Below are 18,388 nucleotides of genomic sequence, written 5' to 3'. Positions count from 1 at the left end.
TGAAGGGAATCAAGGCACATGATGAGAAAAACACATAGAGTAGAATTTTATTTTAGATTAAAAAGAAAAAAAAGAGTTGCCATGGTCATAGTGTCTCTTCACAACAGTAGAAACCCTAAGACAATGGGCTTTCCATAACACTAACACTTGTATAATGATCACTAGCAGTTACAGCCTCCTTCGCCCTTTGTCGTAATCAAGTAGGTTGGTATATACAAAAAAGCATACGAAGGAAGTGACAATGAGTCACTTCTCAGGTAAGGTTTAAAAGACTCCATTCTGAGCTTTCTCTTTGGACTCACACAGAGGGCCAAGGGAGAAGCAGCCTTACAAAGAAACCCACATTCAAAAAGCTGAGATTTTTGCACAGTGTACACCCAAGTGTGCTTTGTCTGTGGTTACCTTGGCCTTGAATCTGTGCTAGAGTAAAGCCTCTTCTTTTCCTCTCTAATGAAAGGGTACTGTGTCCTCTTAAATGTGTTCAGAAAATCAGCATATCAAGTTGCAAACAAGCAAAAAAAAAGCTGAAATTATGTGACCAAACAGTCAATAAGAAATTGAGACTTGTCAATTACCATGAGTGAGCTGACTGGACAAGTTCCTAGCCCCAGATGATGACAACCCAAAAGAATAACGATTTAATTCAGTTTAGGAGAAACAGGGTTTGAAGAAAAGAGAAACAGATTTTATTTACCTTGCCTTGAACATGCTAAGGTCTCTAGTGACCTACATAGATTAACGTGTGACAGAATGTCTGTGTTAGGAGGGTTGCCTTAATTCGAGTTTATATTATAGTGAAGAGACACCATGACCATGCTAACTCTTTTTAAGAAAAACTTTTAGTTGGGCTTCCTTACAGGTTTAGCGGTTCAGTCCATCATCATCATGGTAGAACCTGATGGCATGCAGGCAGAAACGGTTCTGGAGAAGGAGCTGAGATTTCTACATCTTGACTCAAAGGCAACAGGAAGTAAACTGTACCACTAGGAGTAGCTTGAGCATAGGAGACCTCAAAGCCCACCCCACAGTGACACACTTATTTCAGCAAGGCTATACCTACTCCAACAAAGCCACACCTCCTAATAGCGCCACTCCCTGTGGGGGGATTTTGTTTCAAACTGGCACAAATGTTTATGGACAAAACTTCTCCAATGTAGATATGAATGATTTAATTAGCTTTTTATTTACTATTCACAAACCCAGTAACATCTAAGTCTTCTAAGTGGAAAAGGATATCGGTGAGTTGAATCCTATAGGCAACTTTGAGGAGTAGGGAAATAAAATGAACAAATAAGGGGGCCACTGACAGCAGACTGGTCACTTTCCAATGAGGACACAAAAGACTCATTGCTGGAGAGGTTCTCTGGTGATCTTTATAACTCATGAAATTACACCTTAGAAATAAACAATTTGTGGATTGGTAAGTGACATGGAGCCTTAACACAAGCGAGCCTATCATCTTTTAAGTCCATTGTCTTTTCTTTAACAGGGAAACAGGACAGATATTCTGGAAGCTCCCCTGAAAGGCGTTTTTCTAGTTTATGTCTCTCTTCTTATTTTAGGGTCCTGTCTGGTGGCATATGCTATAATAATGTATGTCAGAGAGGGTGCTTCAGGATTCTTTAGTCAAAGTAATGTGGTAATAATGAGTGTAGACTTATCTGAGTTTCTAAACTTCACCCTAACCTGACCCAAGAGTAGATAATTAACATTTGCCTTTTCAGTGCAGATAATTTGAAAATCAATAATTTAGAGTAGTTTCAACCAGTGATCAGGAACAGAAAGCTTACATAAAATGGGCAAGATATTGCTGAGTATGAACCCGTCTGCTAAAAGATAAAAGTAATTATGCCATTGATGATGGTGATATCAAACTGGGTGTATGAATGATGCATCTTCCTTTTGTAAGATTGATTCATATAATGAATATCCCACGTTGCATTAGGAAAGAACCATTTATAGCTGTTTAATAAATCCCATGACCTTTTCCTACATTTCAATTAATAACACAAGTTATTTTTAAGAACCATACAGGCTATGGTGGTATATGGCTATAATCTCAGTGCTCAGGAGGTGGAAGTAGGAGGATCAGGAGTTCAGGACTAACCTCTACTACATAGGTAACTCAGTGTTAGCTTGGGCTACACCATAAAATTTTTTTATAAAAATAAAATCAATAAAAAAAGAGGGTGGAAAAAACAGGCAGGGGGAGGGAGGAGAAGGAGTGGGAGGAAGAGAAAAGGAGGGGAGGGGAAAGGGAGAGGGAGATAGAGGTAAGATGTCACTAGGAGTGGCTGACAATGTGTGCAAGCTCAAAGCATAATATCCATGTTATAACTTGGAATGTAAATTCCTGAAACAATGGGATTCCTTCTGGAAGACCATTCTGATAATACAGCTTTCCTTTATGATCCCAAATGGTGCTGGAAGTATCACATGTAAATCTGCCCTCAGGAAGATAAGGCTTCATTCATAAACAGCATTTTTCTAAGTAGACTGTGTCGCTCCCAGATGCATATGATAAACCAAGGAGCACTGATATTATTTGACACCCTGCCTACAAGGCAGTCTGCGATCTAAAAGTGAACCAAGAACAAAACCCTGAGCTTTATTTAGAGTGTGTCACATAGATACAAGGAAGATTTGCGGCATCCTTTGATGTGCTCACATGAAATGCCTGTAGTCAAACGGCTATTTTTAAACTTGAGAAGAAACTCGGGACAAAAGGAACATTTTAAATATAAAAGGGAATTCGGGAAGATCACAAAGAAGTAAAATCACTATTACAAAGTTCAAAGACACATTGTTCTTCAAATATCAAGGCGCTGACTTAAATATCACTGGTGACCCTTATTCAGGGGAGACTTTCTAGGATTTAAGAAAATGATGGACACAAGGCCACTCTTTGCCCCCTTTTAGAAACTCCTTCGGTTTGGACCACTATTTTGTTGTACTTTCTTGCAGCCAAGCCTTCTGTTGTGTCAGACTTTTGAACTTAGGAAGGAGATCTTAACTGCAAGATAATTGATGTATTGTGACAGGCACCAAGTCAGCTAGCCGCCAGAGAGACGGAGAGGACTCTGAACAGTAGACAATCTTTCGTCTCTGTTAGCGATCAAGAATTGGCCCCTGAATGAATGAGGGCCAGAGATTTGTTTTCAGAGTGACAGGAAGGCAGGCTGCTTCTTGTGTTTAGGATAGGGCTGTAAACCTCCATAAGATTGTATGGGTCGATCCCAAGGAAGACTTGCCAAGAGGAGACATCACCATTGACTGTTAGAAAACTTTCTAAATGTACATGAATGGCAATTTATGTGAAACTCCTCTTCTGCTAGGCAATTCAGTTTATTGGTTTATTTCATCCTTACATAAATTTTGGAAAATAATCTTTAGGTGCAATTTGCAAATTTGCAAGCTGATTCTTGGAGAAAGTAATCTGACCTGCACTGGAGCTAAACTTCCTTTCTGGTAATGATTTGTGAATGCTATCTTTCCATTACTCTGGTGGAGGTGATGTGTGTGTGTGTGTGTGTGTGTGTGTGTGTGTGTGTGTGTGTGTGCGTGCGTGCGTGCGTGTGTGTGGTGTGGTGTGTGTGTGTGTGTGTGTGTGTGTGTGGTGTGTGTGTGTGTGTGTGTGTGTGTGTGTGTTTCATTTTCTCCATACTGGCATGCTCAGCAAAGCCATTTATAAGGAATATAAAAATCTTGGAACTGATTTGATCCTATGCTGGTTCTTTCCCTGTCTGACTGTAGTTGGTGAACTCCCATTAGCACAGGTAAACTGTTTCAGTGGGTGTCCTGATCATGGTCTTGACCTCTTTGCTCATAATCTCACTCCTCCCACTCTTCAACTGGACTTCGGAAGCTCAGTCCAGTTAGTGCTCTGCTGCAAGACTCTGCCTGCAGATGAAGGTTTTATTGTGACATTTAAGATATTCATCAATCTGACTATAGGACAAGGCCAGTTCAGGCTTCTCTCTCCTCTATTGCTGATCCTCTGAATGTGGGTGACAGTTGTATGGCTGGGGCAGACTGTGGGGCAGTGGCACCAGGATTTATCTCTACTGCTTGTACTGGCTCTTTGGGATACATTCTCTTTGGATGGATACCTTGCTCAGCCTAGATATAGTAAGGAGGTCCTTGGACCTTCCCCAAAGCAATGTGCCTTACCCTCTCTGAGGAATAGATGGGGGTAAGGGGGTAGAGGGAATGGAAGGAGGGAAGGCAGTGGGAACTGGGGTTGGTATGTAAAATGAAAAAAGATAGTTTGTTTTATTTAAAAAAATAAATTAAAATTCAAAAAATGTACCCCCAAGTGCTGCAAAGATTAAATAAAAAATCAAGGAACTACTTTAATGGGGGTTCAAGAACATCTATCCCAAGCCTTTTATTTAATACATAGGAAATCAAAAGAGGTCCTAGTGCAGCTGAGGTTATGAATCATCAACTCCAGACACCTGTTGTTACACATATCATATCACATGTCTAGAAAAACCAGAGAATGAATGTTTCTGTGCCAAAAAAAGAAAAGGAGATAAACCTGCACATTTTGAGAAATAAATTAAGCTCTATATCAATTCTAAATCATCATTTATAATTATTAGAGCAAGATTTTATTTTCCACCTTTGTTGAAGTGAGATTGGAGAATGCAAAAGATGCATTCATGAATTTTGCTTTCAATATTATGGTTGAAACTTGGGACTTAATACACATTAGCCAAGTGTCTCCCATTGAGGCATATTCCTCACCTCTTCCTTCTCCTCTTCCTCCTCTCCCTTCTACTTTCTTATTTTAAACATTTTATTCATTTATCATCATCATCATTTGAGACAAGGTTTGTCTGTGTAGCCCTGATTGTTCTGTAACTAACTTTGTAGATCACAGTGACTTTGAACTCAGAGATCCACCTGCCTCTGCCTCACAAGTGCTAAGATTAAAGGTGTACACTATTGGGGAATATTAAAGTGTATAATTTTTGTTCATGCTTCATTTGTTCAGTTCTGTGGAGCTGTGATTCTTTGCCTATCTAAAACACCTGATGGCTCTAATAAAGAGCTGAATAGTCAACAGCAAGGCAGGAGAAAGATAGGCAGGGCTGGCAGGCAAAGGCTATACATAGAAGAAATCTGAAAGAGGGAGAGGAGGAGAGAGGGAACAAGGAGAGGAGGACACTAGAGGCCAGCCACTCAGCCAGCCAAGGACTAAGAAAGAAATAAGGTGTAGTAAGGAGGCTGTTTGTTGGTTCCTGGCTGCTTAGCACCAAAATAATCACACAGAAACTATATAATTTAAATCACTGCTTGGCCCATTAGCTCTAGCTTCTTATTGGCTAACTCTCATATCTTAATTTAACCCATCTCCATTAATCTGTGTATGACCATGTTGCTGTGGTTTACCCGGTAAAGTACCCAGTGTTTGTCTCTGGCAGAAGCTACATGGCTTCTCTCTGACTCTACCTCCTTTCTCCCAGAATTCCGTTTAGTTTTCTCCACCTAGCTCTGTTTCCCTATAGCTCTGCTATAGGCCCAAAGCAGTTCCTTTATTTATCAATAAGGTACACAGAAGAAAACGATAAAAGCCTGGAGGCAAAAGGTAGTCAGGATACTTTAAGAATAGCTGGGAGCCTAGCCTGTTTGGATGCTCACCTTCCTAGACCTGGATGGATGGGGGAGGACCTTAGACTTCCCACAGGGCAGGGAACCCTGACTGTTCTTCGGACTGGAGATGGAGGGGGAGAGGGAGGTGAGTGGGGGTGGGGAGGGGGAGAGGGGAGGGAAAAGGGAGGCAGAAATTTTTAATAAAAAAAAGAAAAAAAAAAAGAAAAGCTGGCAAGAAACAAGCCAAGCTAAGGCTAGGCATTCCTAACTAAGAACAAGCCTTCTCTATGTGAGAGTTATTTGGGAGCTGGGTGGTGCCCCTCAACAGCTGAAGGTGTAAAACTTCACACAACAATACAGCACCATGTCTGGCTCAACTTCTTATATTTGAATCAGTTTTACTGGATTGCCAAGAGTAGCCTTGAAATTGTGATCTTCCTCCCTCAGTTCCCAAGTAGCCAGGATTACAGGTCTGCTAAATCAGATGAAATTAACAGTTTTGATACGTATGTACACTGTGAAATGATTGTTACATCAAACTACACAGCCATTAATACATATAGCTGTAATACACACATGCATGTATACATCCCTTCATGTTGGGACCATTTGAAATCTACTGTGAAAATCAACGACATCATTGTTTTTCTTGACACTGTTATCTGTCTATGTAGTCCGACAGGTCTGGAATTCATGCCTGCAAGAACAAACTTTTATCTTAGGCAATTTTCTGTGCAGATATTTGGCCCCTCTTAGTTCTTTAATGGACAGTTCTGGATTTTATACTTTCTTGTCTTGTGTGCTTTCAAAACACCATCACCCACACAAGGTTTGGACTGTGTGTCCCTTGTTTTTTTGGTTTTTGTTTTTTCAACTTAACTCAAGCTAAGGTCATTTTCAGGAAGAATGACATAGAAGTTTAAGATTTCTCTTGTGCATTCAAAAAACAATACAGATATTCAATAAAGACAGATTTAGACAGGAAAGACCTCTAAATGGGTACAGTGTGTGTGTTTAAACATATACATAGGCTTGGGAGAGAGCAGAGGAAAAGTATATACAGTCTTCGATTAAAAAAAGTTTTAAAATAATCAAGTCCTTAAAAAGTGAATAAAGTAATATAAAATAAAAAAGCCATTGTTGACTGAGGTTTTCTGTCCCACCAGGTCCTACAGCCATTCAGTCCCAAAGATATCACACAGAGGTCTACATTCGTTATAAACTGATTGGCCCACTACCTCAGGCTTCTTATTAACTAATTCTTATAACTTGTATTAGCCCATAATTCTTGTCTGCATTAGCCATGTGGCTTGGTACCTTTTTTGATTAGGAAGTCAAATCCTCTGAGGCTGGGTCACAACTGGAAAAAACTTTCCTCTTTCCAGAATTCTCCTGTTCTCATTGCCCAGCCTCTACTTCCTGCATGGTTGTCCCACCTATACTTCCTGTCTGGATACTGGCCAATCAGTGTTTATTTAAAATATAAATGACAGGGTATAGATCATTGTCCCACAGCAAGCCATATAAAGATGGGAAATACACAGAGAATCTTGATTCTGCATGTTATTGTGTTTTGTTTGAATTTTTTGTCTGCAGAGACACTGGATTATGAAAACTGCTAGAGTCAACCAACCTATATATTTAGAAATACCTTGACTTCAAAATTTTAGTCAAAAGATGTTCTACTTTATGGGAGAGGCTCAGCTAGTCACTCCTCCCCTGCTTTCTTGACCTATCAGGTTTTTACGTCAATATCTGATTCTTGAGCTTTTACTCACAATAGGACAATCCAGGTAAATGCTTGAGTTCTGAGGAGTTTATCAGTGAATAGACTGTGACAAACATTAACACAGAACACAGAGCTCAGAGAAGAGAGTGCAGATCTCTCCAATGCTCTCATGGTGTTCAGAACAAGATCTAGAAAAATATGTTTCAGAAAATGTGTTCCGTACACAGAAACATCTGCCTTTACTCACACTGTCTTCTTTTAAAAGAAACAAAAAATACAATATGTGGTACCATAAATTGTGTTCCCTAGTTTGTTTTCTTTGCTACTTCTTTCAGAAGTAAGTCACAAAGATACTTGAAAACATAGACATGCACACACACACCGCTAAAATCATGGGTGGCACATTGTAATAAAACATTTCCTGTCCCTACCACCTTGTCTCAAATGCCTGGCAGCCACTTCCCATGTAATTGAATCGGAGGCTTAATAATATTTGAAAATTCTCAGCCTATAGCTCAGCCTTATTACCAGCTAACTCTTACACCTAAATTAACCCATATTTCTATTTGTGCTCTGCCACATGATGGTACCTTTATCAGCATGGCACATTCATCTCCTGCTCCCTCTGTGTCTAATTGGTGACTCCTAACTCTTCCCTTCCTACCTGGCTACTGGCCAATCAGTGTTTTATTAAAATAATTCGAGTGATAAATCTTTTCAATGTACAAGAAAATTATTCTACAGCAACATTTCAAAGTCACTATGAAGGTGTGAGAGGCAAAGGAAACCAGACAAACAGAAATTACAAAAGTGCAGAAGGGCAAAACTGAGAGCCCACGTCCCTTCTAATGTTAGCTCCCTTAAATATCACTGCCTGTTGGTAGTTTCTGCCCTCAAACAAGTTATTTTCTGTAGGTGGAAGATTTTGTCCCACAGGTCACTTCCAATTAACTGACAGCGAGACTCAATATTAATTATAAATGCTCGGGCAAAAGCTCAGGCTTGTTGCTAGGTAGTTTAAATGTTAAATTGGCCCATATTTCTTATCTATGTTTTACCAAGAGCTTGGTCCCTCTTCTCAGTATGGCATGTTCCTCTTGTTTCTTCTGTGTCTGCTTGATCCTCGTGAGACTCCACCCTTCTACCCAGTATTCTCAGTTTGACTCTCCTGCCCAACCTTATTCTGTCTAACTATTGGCCAGTCAGTTTCTTTCTTAAACCATTCCTACAGTGTAAAGGACTATTCCACAATTTTCCTTTGCAATACAACAGAGTTAGGAATTCTCACCTGTTAACTTACAAACCTGGGACAAAAGGCTAAGGTGCCTAGTTAACATATCAAAGAAACCTGGCCTCCAGGTTCTTCTAGCATCCCTTAGTCCCTAACTGTTACTGAGTGGCTGTTATACCCTACCCTCTCCCCTAAACTCTCCAGCCTAGGGGCTAGCCTGAGATAATTTCCTTGAACTGAGCTTTTGCCCTGAGTTCAGGTCCCTGCAGCTTAGCTCCAGCCCACAGTGCCCAAGACCAAACACATCTAGGAACTTGAATTCTTGGGGTATTTCTTATGTGATTTCATTTGCGAATCAGGAAAATCACCTAGTTAGAAAAAAGAAAAGAAAAGAAAAGAAAAGAGGTACGTAATCGCAATTGAATTCTGAAGCAGTGTAATTCGTTAACCCTGTTGCTTTATTGGTGGGAATGGATTGAATCTAGAGTTTTTCTTCTAATAAATACTTTTGTGGCTTTTGTGGGATTTTTCAAGTCAGGATTATTGGCTCTTACTTTGAGTTTAGGAGGAAATTTCCAGGTAGCCAGTCATGGACCAGGAGATAATACCATACCCCACCCTCTTCCTTGAACTCACTGACCTTGAACACAGGTATTCAACTTCCAAACTTCAGTGTCTGTGAATTACTTCAGTCTGCCATCCACATTTCTGGGCATTAGGAGCCACTTTTCGACTTCATGGTGAACAGACTTCCTCTAGATGGTAGTGGCAGTGCCACTTGTAGGGATGAGAATGTCGCCTACTCTGTCTTTTCTTTGATAATCTTATCCATCATCTCAACGTCCTGGTTCCCTTGTCGAGGACATCTGCATGAGGTTATCAGCTATCTTTCAGCATGCAGGTGAGACACCAAATTTCCCCTTGAGTTATTTTTGCATTGCTCATAATCCTGGATAATAGTACATCTTATCATGATTATTTGATATAGTCCTATGGAAGGGGGGGGATTAGTTCATCATCAGTTCCCTTATATAGTATTTTAGTAAAACAAAAAAAAAATGTTAGTTTACTTAATCATACAATTTTTAAGAATATTTTTTAATTTTAATTGTGCTAATAATTTAATTTCCTTACTGTTTTTTTTTTCCAGAGTAGAGATATGTGTCTTTCTGTATCCTTAACTGGAACTTGCTTCATAGACAAGAGTAGCTTCAAACCTGCAGTAATTCTCTTGTTTCTACCTCCCGAGTGCCGGGAGTACAGGCATGGGCACCCTGCCTGCTGTATTAACCATTCTTAAAAAGTGGGAACACACTAGTTTGTATTTTTCTGGGCAACTTTTAGAAATTAAATTACTTAACATGCATTTTCAATGTCATAAAGTCAACTGCAGGAAAGCCACTAATGTATATTGTTTCACTAACAAAATAGCAAAGGAACTATAAAGCTTTAAATAGCTTTATATGCAAGTTAAAAAAAAACTTTCAGAAAAAAAAGCAGGGGTGGGGAGGGTCTATGTTCCTTCAAGAGCTCTTATTTCAAAACCCAATTGGGATTTCAAAATACAAGTAAATAAATGTCAAAGCCTCTTGGCCTCTTCACTGCCACTCTGTGTTTGAAATCGTGCCAAAATGAAATTTTCCATTCACGAAGGCCTGAAATGCACTAAGCTGATTTAAAAAGACAGTCTCCAAAAGTGGCGGGAACTTGTGCGACTCCAAAGCGCTCTTCCTATGTGTACAGCTGCGTCTGAAGCCACTTTCCATCTCCGTAACACTACTGAAAATTAAATTCTCAGCCCTTTTGTTACCTTCTGCTATGAGATCTATTGTTCTTTTTCTCAGTGACAAGGGTAGACCAGAGATAGGTTCCAGGCTAGATGCTAGTATTTCATGAATAACTAGGAGCAGAACAATCAAGAGAGAAAATGTCTCATTGACTAAGAAGCCAGAGAAAGAGAAAGCCGAAGAGAAGGTATTCTGGTTCAGATAGCTGTCTGCTCACCAAAAGTACACTTGGTTCAGCAGTTTAGGCTGCTTAGAAGAGCTGTAGAGAGAATGGTTGTTTAGTCAGAGAAGAAAACCAGTTTCAACTACTGTGAGACTCAGGGCTGGAAAGCGGAAATGCGGAGCCCAGCATCATGATGACCATCAGAGAAGAAGGGGGCGGAGGGCTGATGGACTTTGGAAGCTGAAACCAAAATGGTCAGCCAGTGAAAACTTGCACTGAAAGAACCTGGAGAGAAAACGACACTGAGATAACAAGAGAGCTTCAGAAGAGAACTTTCTCCTTTCTATAGAGACGGCTGGCACTTTTAAACAGCTTCTTGCAGAAGAGCAAGCAAGAGTTTCTAGTCCTTTCTAAGCTCTCTCCCCTCTCTCATGTCTCTGTTCTTTGGCAGGATTTTCTCCGAGGCAGGGCACCCTGGAATTATCCTCTGTGAGCGTTCCTTTAACCAGGACTTCGTTCCTCACTCTCTACCCCTGCTCAGATAAAAGGTACTTTCCCTCATCTGCTTTCTAGGGTGCATTGGGGAGGTAGCGACGAATATAAACTTTAGTGGTTTTAGGAACTTGGGTCTTTGTTGTGTCTTTTTTTTTTCCTTCTCTCTCCACGCCCCCAACCACGTGACCCAGAGAGGTTGGGATTTTGTGAATGGAGCTGAAAGGTGGTTCAGGAGGGGAAGACACGGGCAACGCCCCCTGCTCATAAACAGCCAATCCGCTGGCGGAGCGCTGCGGGGTCAGCAATAAACAACAATGGACTGGAAATCTACGGTTCTTCATTGGCTGCAGGGATAGGCTCGCGGGGCCTTTGGAGAAGCTCCGCCCTCTCCCGGTTGCCCTGGATACCTGTCCGGTTCTGGCCTCTAAGAAGGGCTTTGGAAACTGTTGCTGTCTTGTCCCGGGGTTTGCAGGTCGCCTGGGCACCCGCGCTATTGTCCCCTGTCCTGGTTGCACCCTCACAAAGCACTGCAGAGCTCCCCGACTCCAGTTTTGCGGCGCCGCGAACGCAGCCCTCGCCCAGGCTCTCTTGCAGTTCTCTGCGCGAAGGGGGACGCGCGCGGTGCTCTGACAAGTCTCGGGGCAAGCATTGTGTGTGCCCTCCAAGACCACACTTCCCTCGGGGTGAAACGCAAAGTGTTTTTGTCATAGACCTTTCTCTTCCTCGGCGGGTCTGGAAGGCCAGGCGCGCACGCTGCTCCCATGTTAATGTCTCCACCATTTAAGGAAGAAACTTTCAAATAGAAATGAGCACCGCCTGAGAAGCAGCTGCTGGAAAAGTCCTTCAGTCACTAGCCCTAGTCCATCTCAACTGACTTTCATACCCTGAAGCTCCTGGTCCCCTCCTCCCAGCCTCCCATCCCGGGTAGGATAGCGGCCACGAAAGGGAAGTCTGAACCAAGCCCCGTGGGCAGGCAGCTTCGGTGACGACCTCGCTGCCAAAGGTCCCATCATCGTCCTTGTAACCCGAGCTTTCCCCGCTCTTCCCACCCCTCCTCGGTGGAGGAAGTGAAATCCTCAAGTACAGTAAGTGACACTCTCCGCCTTTCTGTATACATAACAAAAGCTCCGGAAACGGCGGGTGTGTGCGTGTGTGTATGGGGAGGGGGGACATCTGAACCACCCAGTCCTCCCCCACCCCTCTGTGGCCCGCAGGGGGTTTCTGTTCCTTCAGCACTCGCTAGGGGTGAATCTGATTTTTATACTTTTCCTCGCCTTCTCTGCTCCGTACTCGTTTCGGGTCCTCCCTCCCGGTCCCAGCTCTCCTAAGAAGCAGCTTCTCCCATTTGCTTTCCTAACAGTATTTTTAAATCCCACGGACAAAAGGAGATCGTTTGAGTGGAGGATGTAATTTTTTAAAGGTCCAATAAGCCCTATAGTGTTGGTTAGTGTCGAAAAAATGAGAAAATTGCTTGGGCCAAAAGCTGGTGGGGAGTGAGCCTGGAGCGCGCGGTGGGCTCGGGGTCAGACGTAAAGAAGGACTAGGGACGTCCGCTTTGTAGCTCTGTACCTGAACCTCACAACCGGGCTTTAAGGACATCTGCCTAATAATGGATCAAACACGCTAGGAATGACAACTGGTAGACTCGGTGCTCTAGGTTTCAGTATCCCTCGGGTCTTGACCAAAACAGTGAGTTAGGAAGCTTTCCTGGGTGCCTTTCCTGGGTGCGGACTCTGAGCCTCCCCGTAGAGCAGTCGTGTAGGCAAGAGGGGCGCAAGAGACCCAAGAGAAGGGGCCGAAAGCCGCCTGATTGACAGCCCGAAATCGGATCTTGTGAAAGAGACGTGGAGCCAATGGGAGGCAGCGATCCATCAGTTTGGATTGGAGGCCCCTGGAGGAGAAGTAGAGGAAAAACCACCGAATTGAGCTCTGTCAGAGGCGCTTTCGGCTTCCAAGGGGAAGTGCTGGGCAATAATTAATGTTTTTATTAAATCTGGAGGGAATTTTTTGCAGCCGTTCGCCTAGCGTGGCCTTCAGGTGGGTCTTTCCAACAACTTTTTATGTCTCTCCAGATAATTGCATGGTTGTGGGTTGCAAAAACTATCCTTATGAAAGAGGTGTCTCCTTCTCTTTAGTCCCGTTAGGTGAAAAGCAAGTCTCGTTGATCGCCATTGCTAGTTTTGCACACGTTTGCGAATCAGAGCTGCCTGGTACACTGAGCGAACGGGGAACGTCCAGAGTGTAATAAATACACTGTCTCTTGTTAGGATTTTTTATATGACCGAAAATATGTAAATTGTGAACTCTCTTAGCTCTCTTGGATCCAGGTGAAGAAGGCGGCGTAGGGGAGGGTTATTTTTTGTGAATGGGACTGTCGAGGGTAATTAGCTATGCAAATGCAAGAGCTTCATTCATGATTTTTTTTTAAGCCTAAAAGCCATCTTGTTCCCCTCTAGGTTGATAGAAGTCCAGACCCCGAGGAAATCTCCAGCTAAATGCTCAAAATATAAACCACTGAGCTAATATTTGCGAAGAGCAGCAGAATGGATGGATTTTATGACCAGCAAGTGCCTTACGTGGTCACCAACGTGAGTGATCAGTTCGAAAGTTGCTGTTTATAAAGTTGGCTCTGACGGGGGTGGGGAGAGCGAGAGATGCAGAGGGAGGGGGCAGGGGGTTGGGACTGGAGACACTTTTTCTGCTTTGTTGCCACTGTAGGGCGACTCTGCTTCTCGAAGACCCATCTACGAAATGAGCTTACCTCTGAGTGATTTGGAGAAGGCATAGTTTTGTTTTAAGACCCCTTCTGGTTGAAGTGTCCACCATGAGTGGAACAGGAGACGGAGGGCAACTGCAGCTGCCCTCAAAGTTTGTGGCTGGGTTTGTCTGCCACACTGAAAAGAACGAAGTTGAGACAAACGCTGACACTTTTCATTTACATGGGGTGTCTGGGGGGCGGGGGGTGGTGCTGGTTTTCCTCCTTCATTTTCTCGCTTTTTCCAGTTTTCCACTCCTTTGGCTTCTCTTACTGCGGGTGGGGGTGTTGTCTGAGATAGAGTGGAATCAGTGTTTTAATCTAGTTGATTAAGTAAAAAAAAAATAAGTGTTTTAGCTTAATGTTTCGCTGCTGAGATTACGTGGGCTCTGAATAAACAGGAGTGGAAGGATCTGGGAAGCCAGTCTCCCTTGCTGTTGAACTCTCAGCGTGAGCTTTCGCTGTCAAAGTCAGACAATACATATTGGAGTTCTCCTGTGAACTTTTATTTTTTTTTCCAACTCAGAGAGGATCCAGTAGGCTTTTGTTATGTATGCATGGTTTTTTTTTTATGTGTGACATCTGAGGTTTCCGTTCTTTTAAAGGATTTTATCTTTCCCTTTTGTAGAGTCAGCGTGGGAGAAATTGTAACGAGAAACCAACAAATGTCAGGAAAAGAAAAGTCATTAACAGAGATCTGGCTCATGATTCAGAAGGTGAGGTTTGACTCTGAGCTGAACCCCTCTTCCTGACACCCTCTGACCTCCAAAGAAGGGGTCCATCTCAAGCTCATCTAAAAAATAACAAACATTGGGACTCCTGAACTTAACATGGACTTTACATGCACCCATTCCAACAGAGTTTGCCTTAGAGACTATTTTACGGTCTTGTCACTTACTAATGAAAGAAGTAAATTAACACCTAACAGTGACCTTCTTCTTTTAAACACTATTTCATGTTTATTCTTGTCCATATGGCATGTAACAAATTCCCTACCCCGAGCTAACAATTTAAAACTATCTAACACCCTTGAACAAAGCCAGTAGTTATTCACACTGCTTACGTTTTTCTTTCAACTTTATTACAAGCTAAACAACATAAATGAAGCCATATACTACTGTTGAAATTTTATGAGTGAGTTTGATGACTGTATTGTGAAGTCATAACATCTTGTTAATAGGCCTTGAAGTGTTCACGAGATCAAACTTCAGGCTTAATGAGTAGTTATATATTATTTGGTAAATGAGGCTGCAGATTTTTCTATAAACTGTTGGTAAAAAGTCAATAAATTAGCAATTATTTCAACCTGCTGGGCATTCATAATGGACTGAAGAAACTTAGGCTCAGTTACCAAAGTTCAGTTTGAATTTCAATTAAATGTACAGAATTCTACAGCTTCATCACATTTTCATTCTTTTCCCCACACCCCATGCCAGAATACAGTTTGAAATTGCTAATAAACCATAACCAGGGTACTATCTGTCTTTGACTTTTATAAGTGTGCTAACGTAGAAGTTTTTCTTTAAATGCCTGATTGTGAAGTCACCCCTGTTAGTGTTGAGGTATTTGACTGGAAATTACAACTTGGAAGTTAACTCGAGTTCTGTTGGTATTTTGTGTCTAAACTTAGAAGATGTAAATGTTTTGTCTTTCTGTTCTTTGCCCTGGTCCTATTTTAGCAGGAGTTAAGTGTACTGAAAAAAGGTTTCTGTATGATTGATCTTTAGTTCAGCACCACGGTGAATTTCAATGCAGGCATGTTTTCCATTCTCTATGAGCTTACCTCTGAATTATATGCTAAAACAGAAAAGGAAGATAGCTGACACTTATTTGTCTAAAGAAATCTCATAAAGTGTCATCTAACTGATGTCATAAGTAAGCAGGATTATTCAGCTACTTCGGAGGCGCATACTGTATTTACTTGATGCTCTCTAAGTTACAATCAAGCTGAATGCCAGCATCATGACAAACATTTTCAGTTAATGAAGACCGCAGACGGTTGAGTCTGATGTTTGTGTCTTTGACTTGCTTTTCAGAACTCTTTCAAGATCTGAGTCAGTTACAAGAAACATGGCTTGCTGAAGGTAAGGCAAAAAGAAAAAAAAATGGCTTTGAAGGGGAAAAGCAACTCTAGAAGGGGGTGGAGGGAGTCCTGAACTTGCTGTCTTAATGTTCAACCCAATTAATTGAGCTCTAAAAGAGCCACCTCATGTGTCATGCATACATTAGAGCCTCTGATGAGCTTGTCTTTGGGGACTCTGGGGCTGCACTACCCAGTGTCATCACAAATTACCAGGAGAAATTGCTTCCAGCTCACAATCACATCTGCTTTTGGCAAGAGCTAATGCACCAAGACTTCAGGTTCTAAGTCTCTGTTCGGATTTTAATTGCAATTGATCAGGTTTATATTATTGTACCTCGGGAGACCTCGAGCCAGAACCGGCTGGCTTGCTGTTTCCTTTTGAGCAGCGCATCTGATTATTTGGTGTTCTGGTGGGGGACTTTCTGATGGCAGAAATTAGTTTCTCTGGGCTCATCAGTACGGGATGCTTCAAGATTTAAGTGCAGGGGTCTTCTTTCCTCCTTGCTCACAACACAGAACATTAGGTGTGTATCTCACAGCTAGGAAATCTGGGGGATTTAAAGTAAATCTTTTAGTGGGAGTGAAGATTTTAAAATTGTTTTGTGTGTTATGATGCATGTAATGGTTGTTAAAGTTTGACTTTTGACATCTTATCACTTTTATTAGAATTTAATGTGGAGACATGTAATGGCATTTTGGATTTCTTAAAAAACTTTATGCTACAACCTATTATATCCTTTATTTTGTGCAACTTTGTTTATAGAAACAATAAGATGTAGCTTCGGTAAAGCTTGACATATGTTCAGATATGCTTAAGGTGGAAGGTTTTTTTTTGTTAATATTTACAATTTCAGTTTTTTCTCTTGGAATTGCAATATTTGTGAGATGTTATTTTACAATTGTGGTGTGTGTGTGTGTGTGTTTGTGTGACATGAGAAATTTCCAATATTTAAATATTTAGTATGTTTTGTTAAATATTTGGTATATTATATAATATATATTTATGTATATATATATATATATATATATATATATATATATATATATGTGCATATGCTTTCTGAGGGGAATTTGATTCTGGTTAAAAGTGAAGGGAGGGTCTCCAAGTGGAACCCAGGGCTGCTGTAGCAGCACTGTGGTAGACAGATGAGCTAGTTTTAGCTATGGTCTTCTGTGCACTTGATCAAGTTGTTGTTAGCATGTAAACAGGTTTCTTAGTCTTGCTGATAACTCTAGTTCTTCAAAAGGCTTTTACAATCTTAAATGATTCAAAATCATTTAAGTTAAATAGCTCTTAATTATCCTTTGAAAGGGTGGATGCATTTATATGTTAATGAATGGTAAGTATTAGTGAAAGTTTTGTTTTTTTAAAAAATGTAAGGTCATTTCTTTTCTCATCGCTAAATGAAACTTACTGCAATAGATTACTTATTATTGCAACATAAATCATATATTCAAATAGCCTTTTCATGAAAAATTGCAGAGGCTCTTGCATTAACTTTTATCTGTCGGTTTTGCCAAGTTGAAGGTTATGTGGATTTTTGTTTATTTAATAGTTTATTCATTTATCCAAAATAAGTTACCATACTTACCTTAATTGTTGCGGAGGGTTTATTGGTTCTTGCGATGTTTAGATTTGAAAACTGAATCCAAGTCAGTGCACTGGCTGGCAGATTTTGAATGTGCATAGCAGCTGTTTCTAGAATTTTAAAATGTGGATCTGGGGCAGACTTTTATCATCTTCAGTACATTTTTCTTTCTCTCACTTCTTATTTTTTCCTTGTTTTATTTGTGTCTTATTCCTCAGATAAGAGAGTTGAATAATTTATCCGAGTTTGCCTTCTACAACAGTATGAAATATTCTTAGCTCTTCACTACCTGTAAATTAGCCCTGAGATTCATCTTTACATAACGTAAACCTAGATAAGGGCTAATGTATTTGGAGGAACACCGGCTTTTACTTAGAAAAGAATTCATGAGCTTAGTAAATTCAGAAATTAGGCTGGAGATCTCTATTGAATATCCAGGTGTGTTACTATTTACATATTGCACTTTAGAATAATATAAACTTTTCCAAAGTAGTTACATTAATTTATCCAGTTATGCAGTAAGCAATATTTATTAAGGTAATTTAAAAAATCTAATAGTAAGGCAGTTTTTTATGGTAATAGACTACACATTTAATTTTCATCCTTAGCAATTAAATATAAGTACTGTGCTTATATATTTTAATTTGACTTATCTTATGACTTGAACAATAAGAGAGTCTCAGAACTAGACTACTTAATGTGTTGCTAGTTTTGTTCATTTCTGTTATAATAGATAAGCAGAAATGAATGGATTGCTAAACTGGCAAGCTATGAATTTATCCTTTTTCTTAGTGCTCCATAGTCAAGAAAATGACTATAGGATTTTAAGGCAGTGTGATCTTTTAAAAAGAGATCATTGACAATTTATCAAGTTTCTCCTGTGAGCTAGAGTCCCTCTAGGAAGTATAACAGGTCTCTAAAAATTTTTCAGACCTGAGAGTCAAGTTTGCTACAAAGT

The 18,388-nt window shown here is 40.8% G+C and overlaps 1 protein-coding gene and 1 non-coding gene across 8 annotated transcripts in view; both read left to right on the top strand.

The window, feature by feature from the left end:
* Positions 1–362: 362 nt before the first annotated feature.
* On the top strand, positions 363–500 carry LOC142835409 (small nucleolar RNA SNORA22). Its single transcript, XR_012907841.1, has one exon. It is a non-coding gene; the product is annotated as a small nucleolar RNA SNORA22 (small nucleolar RNA).
* A 12,410-nt stretch (positions 501–12,910) lies between these two features.
* The window catches only part of Etv1 (ETS variant transcription factor 1), a 91,798-nt gene continuing 86,320 nt past the window's right edge, over positions 12,911–18,388 (top strand). For 2 of the 7 annotated variants that reach the window (XM_075948737.1, XM_075948733.1), the window contains exons 1-4: positions 12,911–13,040; positions 13,460–13,591; positions 14,387–14,474; positions 15,795–15,842. In XM_075948737.1, the coding sequence (XP_075804852.1) occupies positions 13,547–13,591; positions 14,387–14,474; positions 15,795–15,842 (181 nt within the window). In that variant the 5' untranslated portion in view covers positions 12,911–13,040; positions 13,460–13,546. Of the gene's footprint in view, positions 13,041–13,201; positions 13,331–13,459; positions 13,592–13,772; positions 13,912–14,386; positions 14,475–15,794; positions 15,843–16,002; positions 16,366–18,388 lie in introns of those variants that run through there. The other 5 variants (XM_075948734.1, XM_075948735.1, XM_075948732.1 and 2 more) reach the window with 5 other exon arrangements.

Source organism: Microtus pennsylvanicus, chromosome 14, assembly GCF_037038515.1.
Source record: "Microtus pennsylvanicus isolate mMicPen1 chromosome 14, mMicPen1.hap1, whole genome shotgun sequence".
Taxonomy (NCBI): domain Eukaryota; kingdom Metazoa; phylum Chordata; class Mammalia; order Rodentia; family Cricetidae; genus Microtus; species Microtus pennsylvanicus.
The sequence above is the reverse complement of the archived record's forward strand: the minus strand, read 5'-3'. Positions and strand labels throughout refer to the sequence as shown.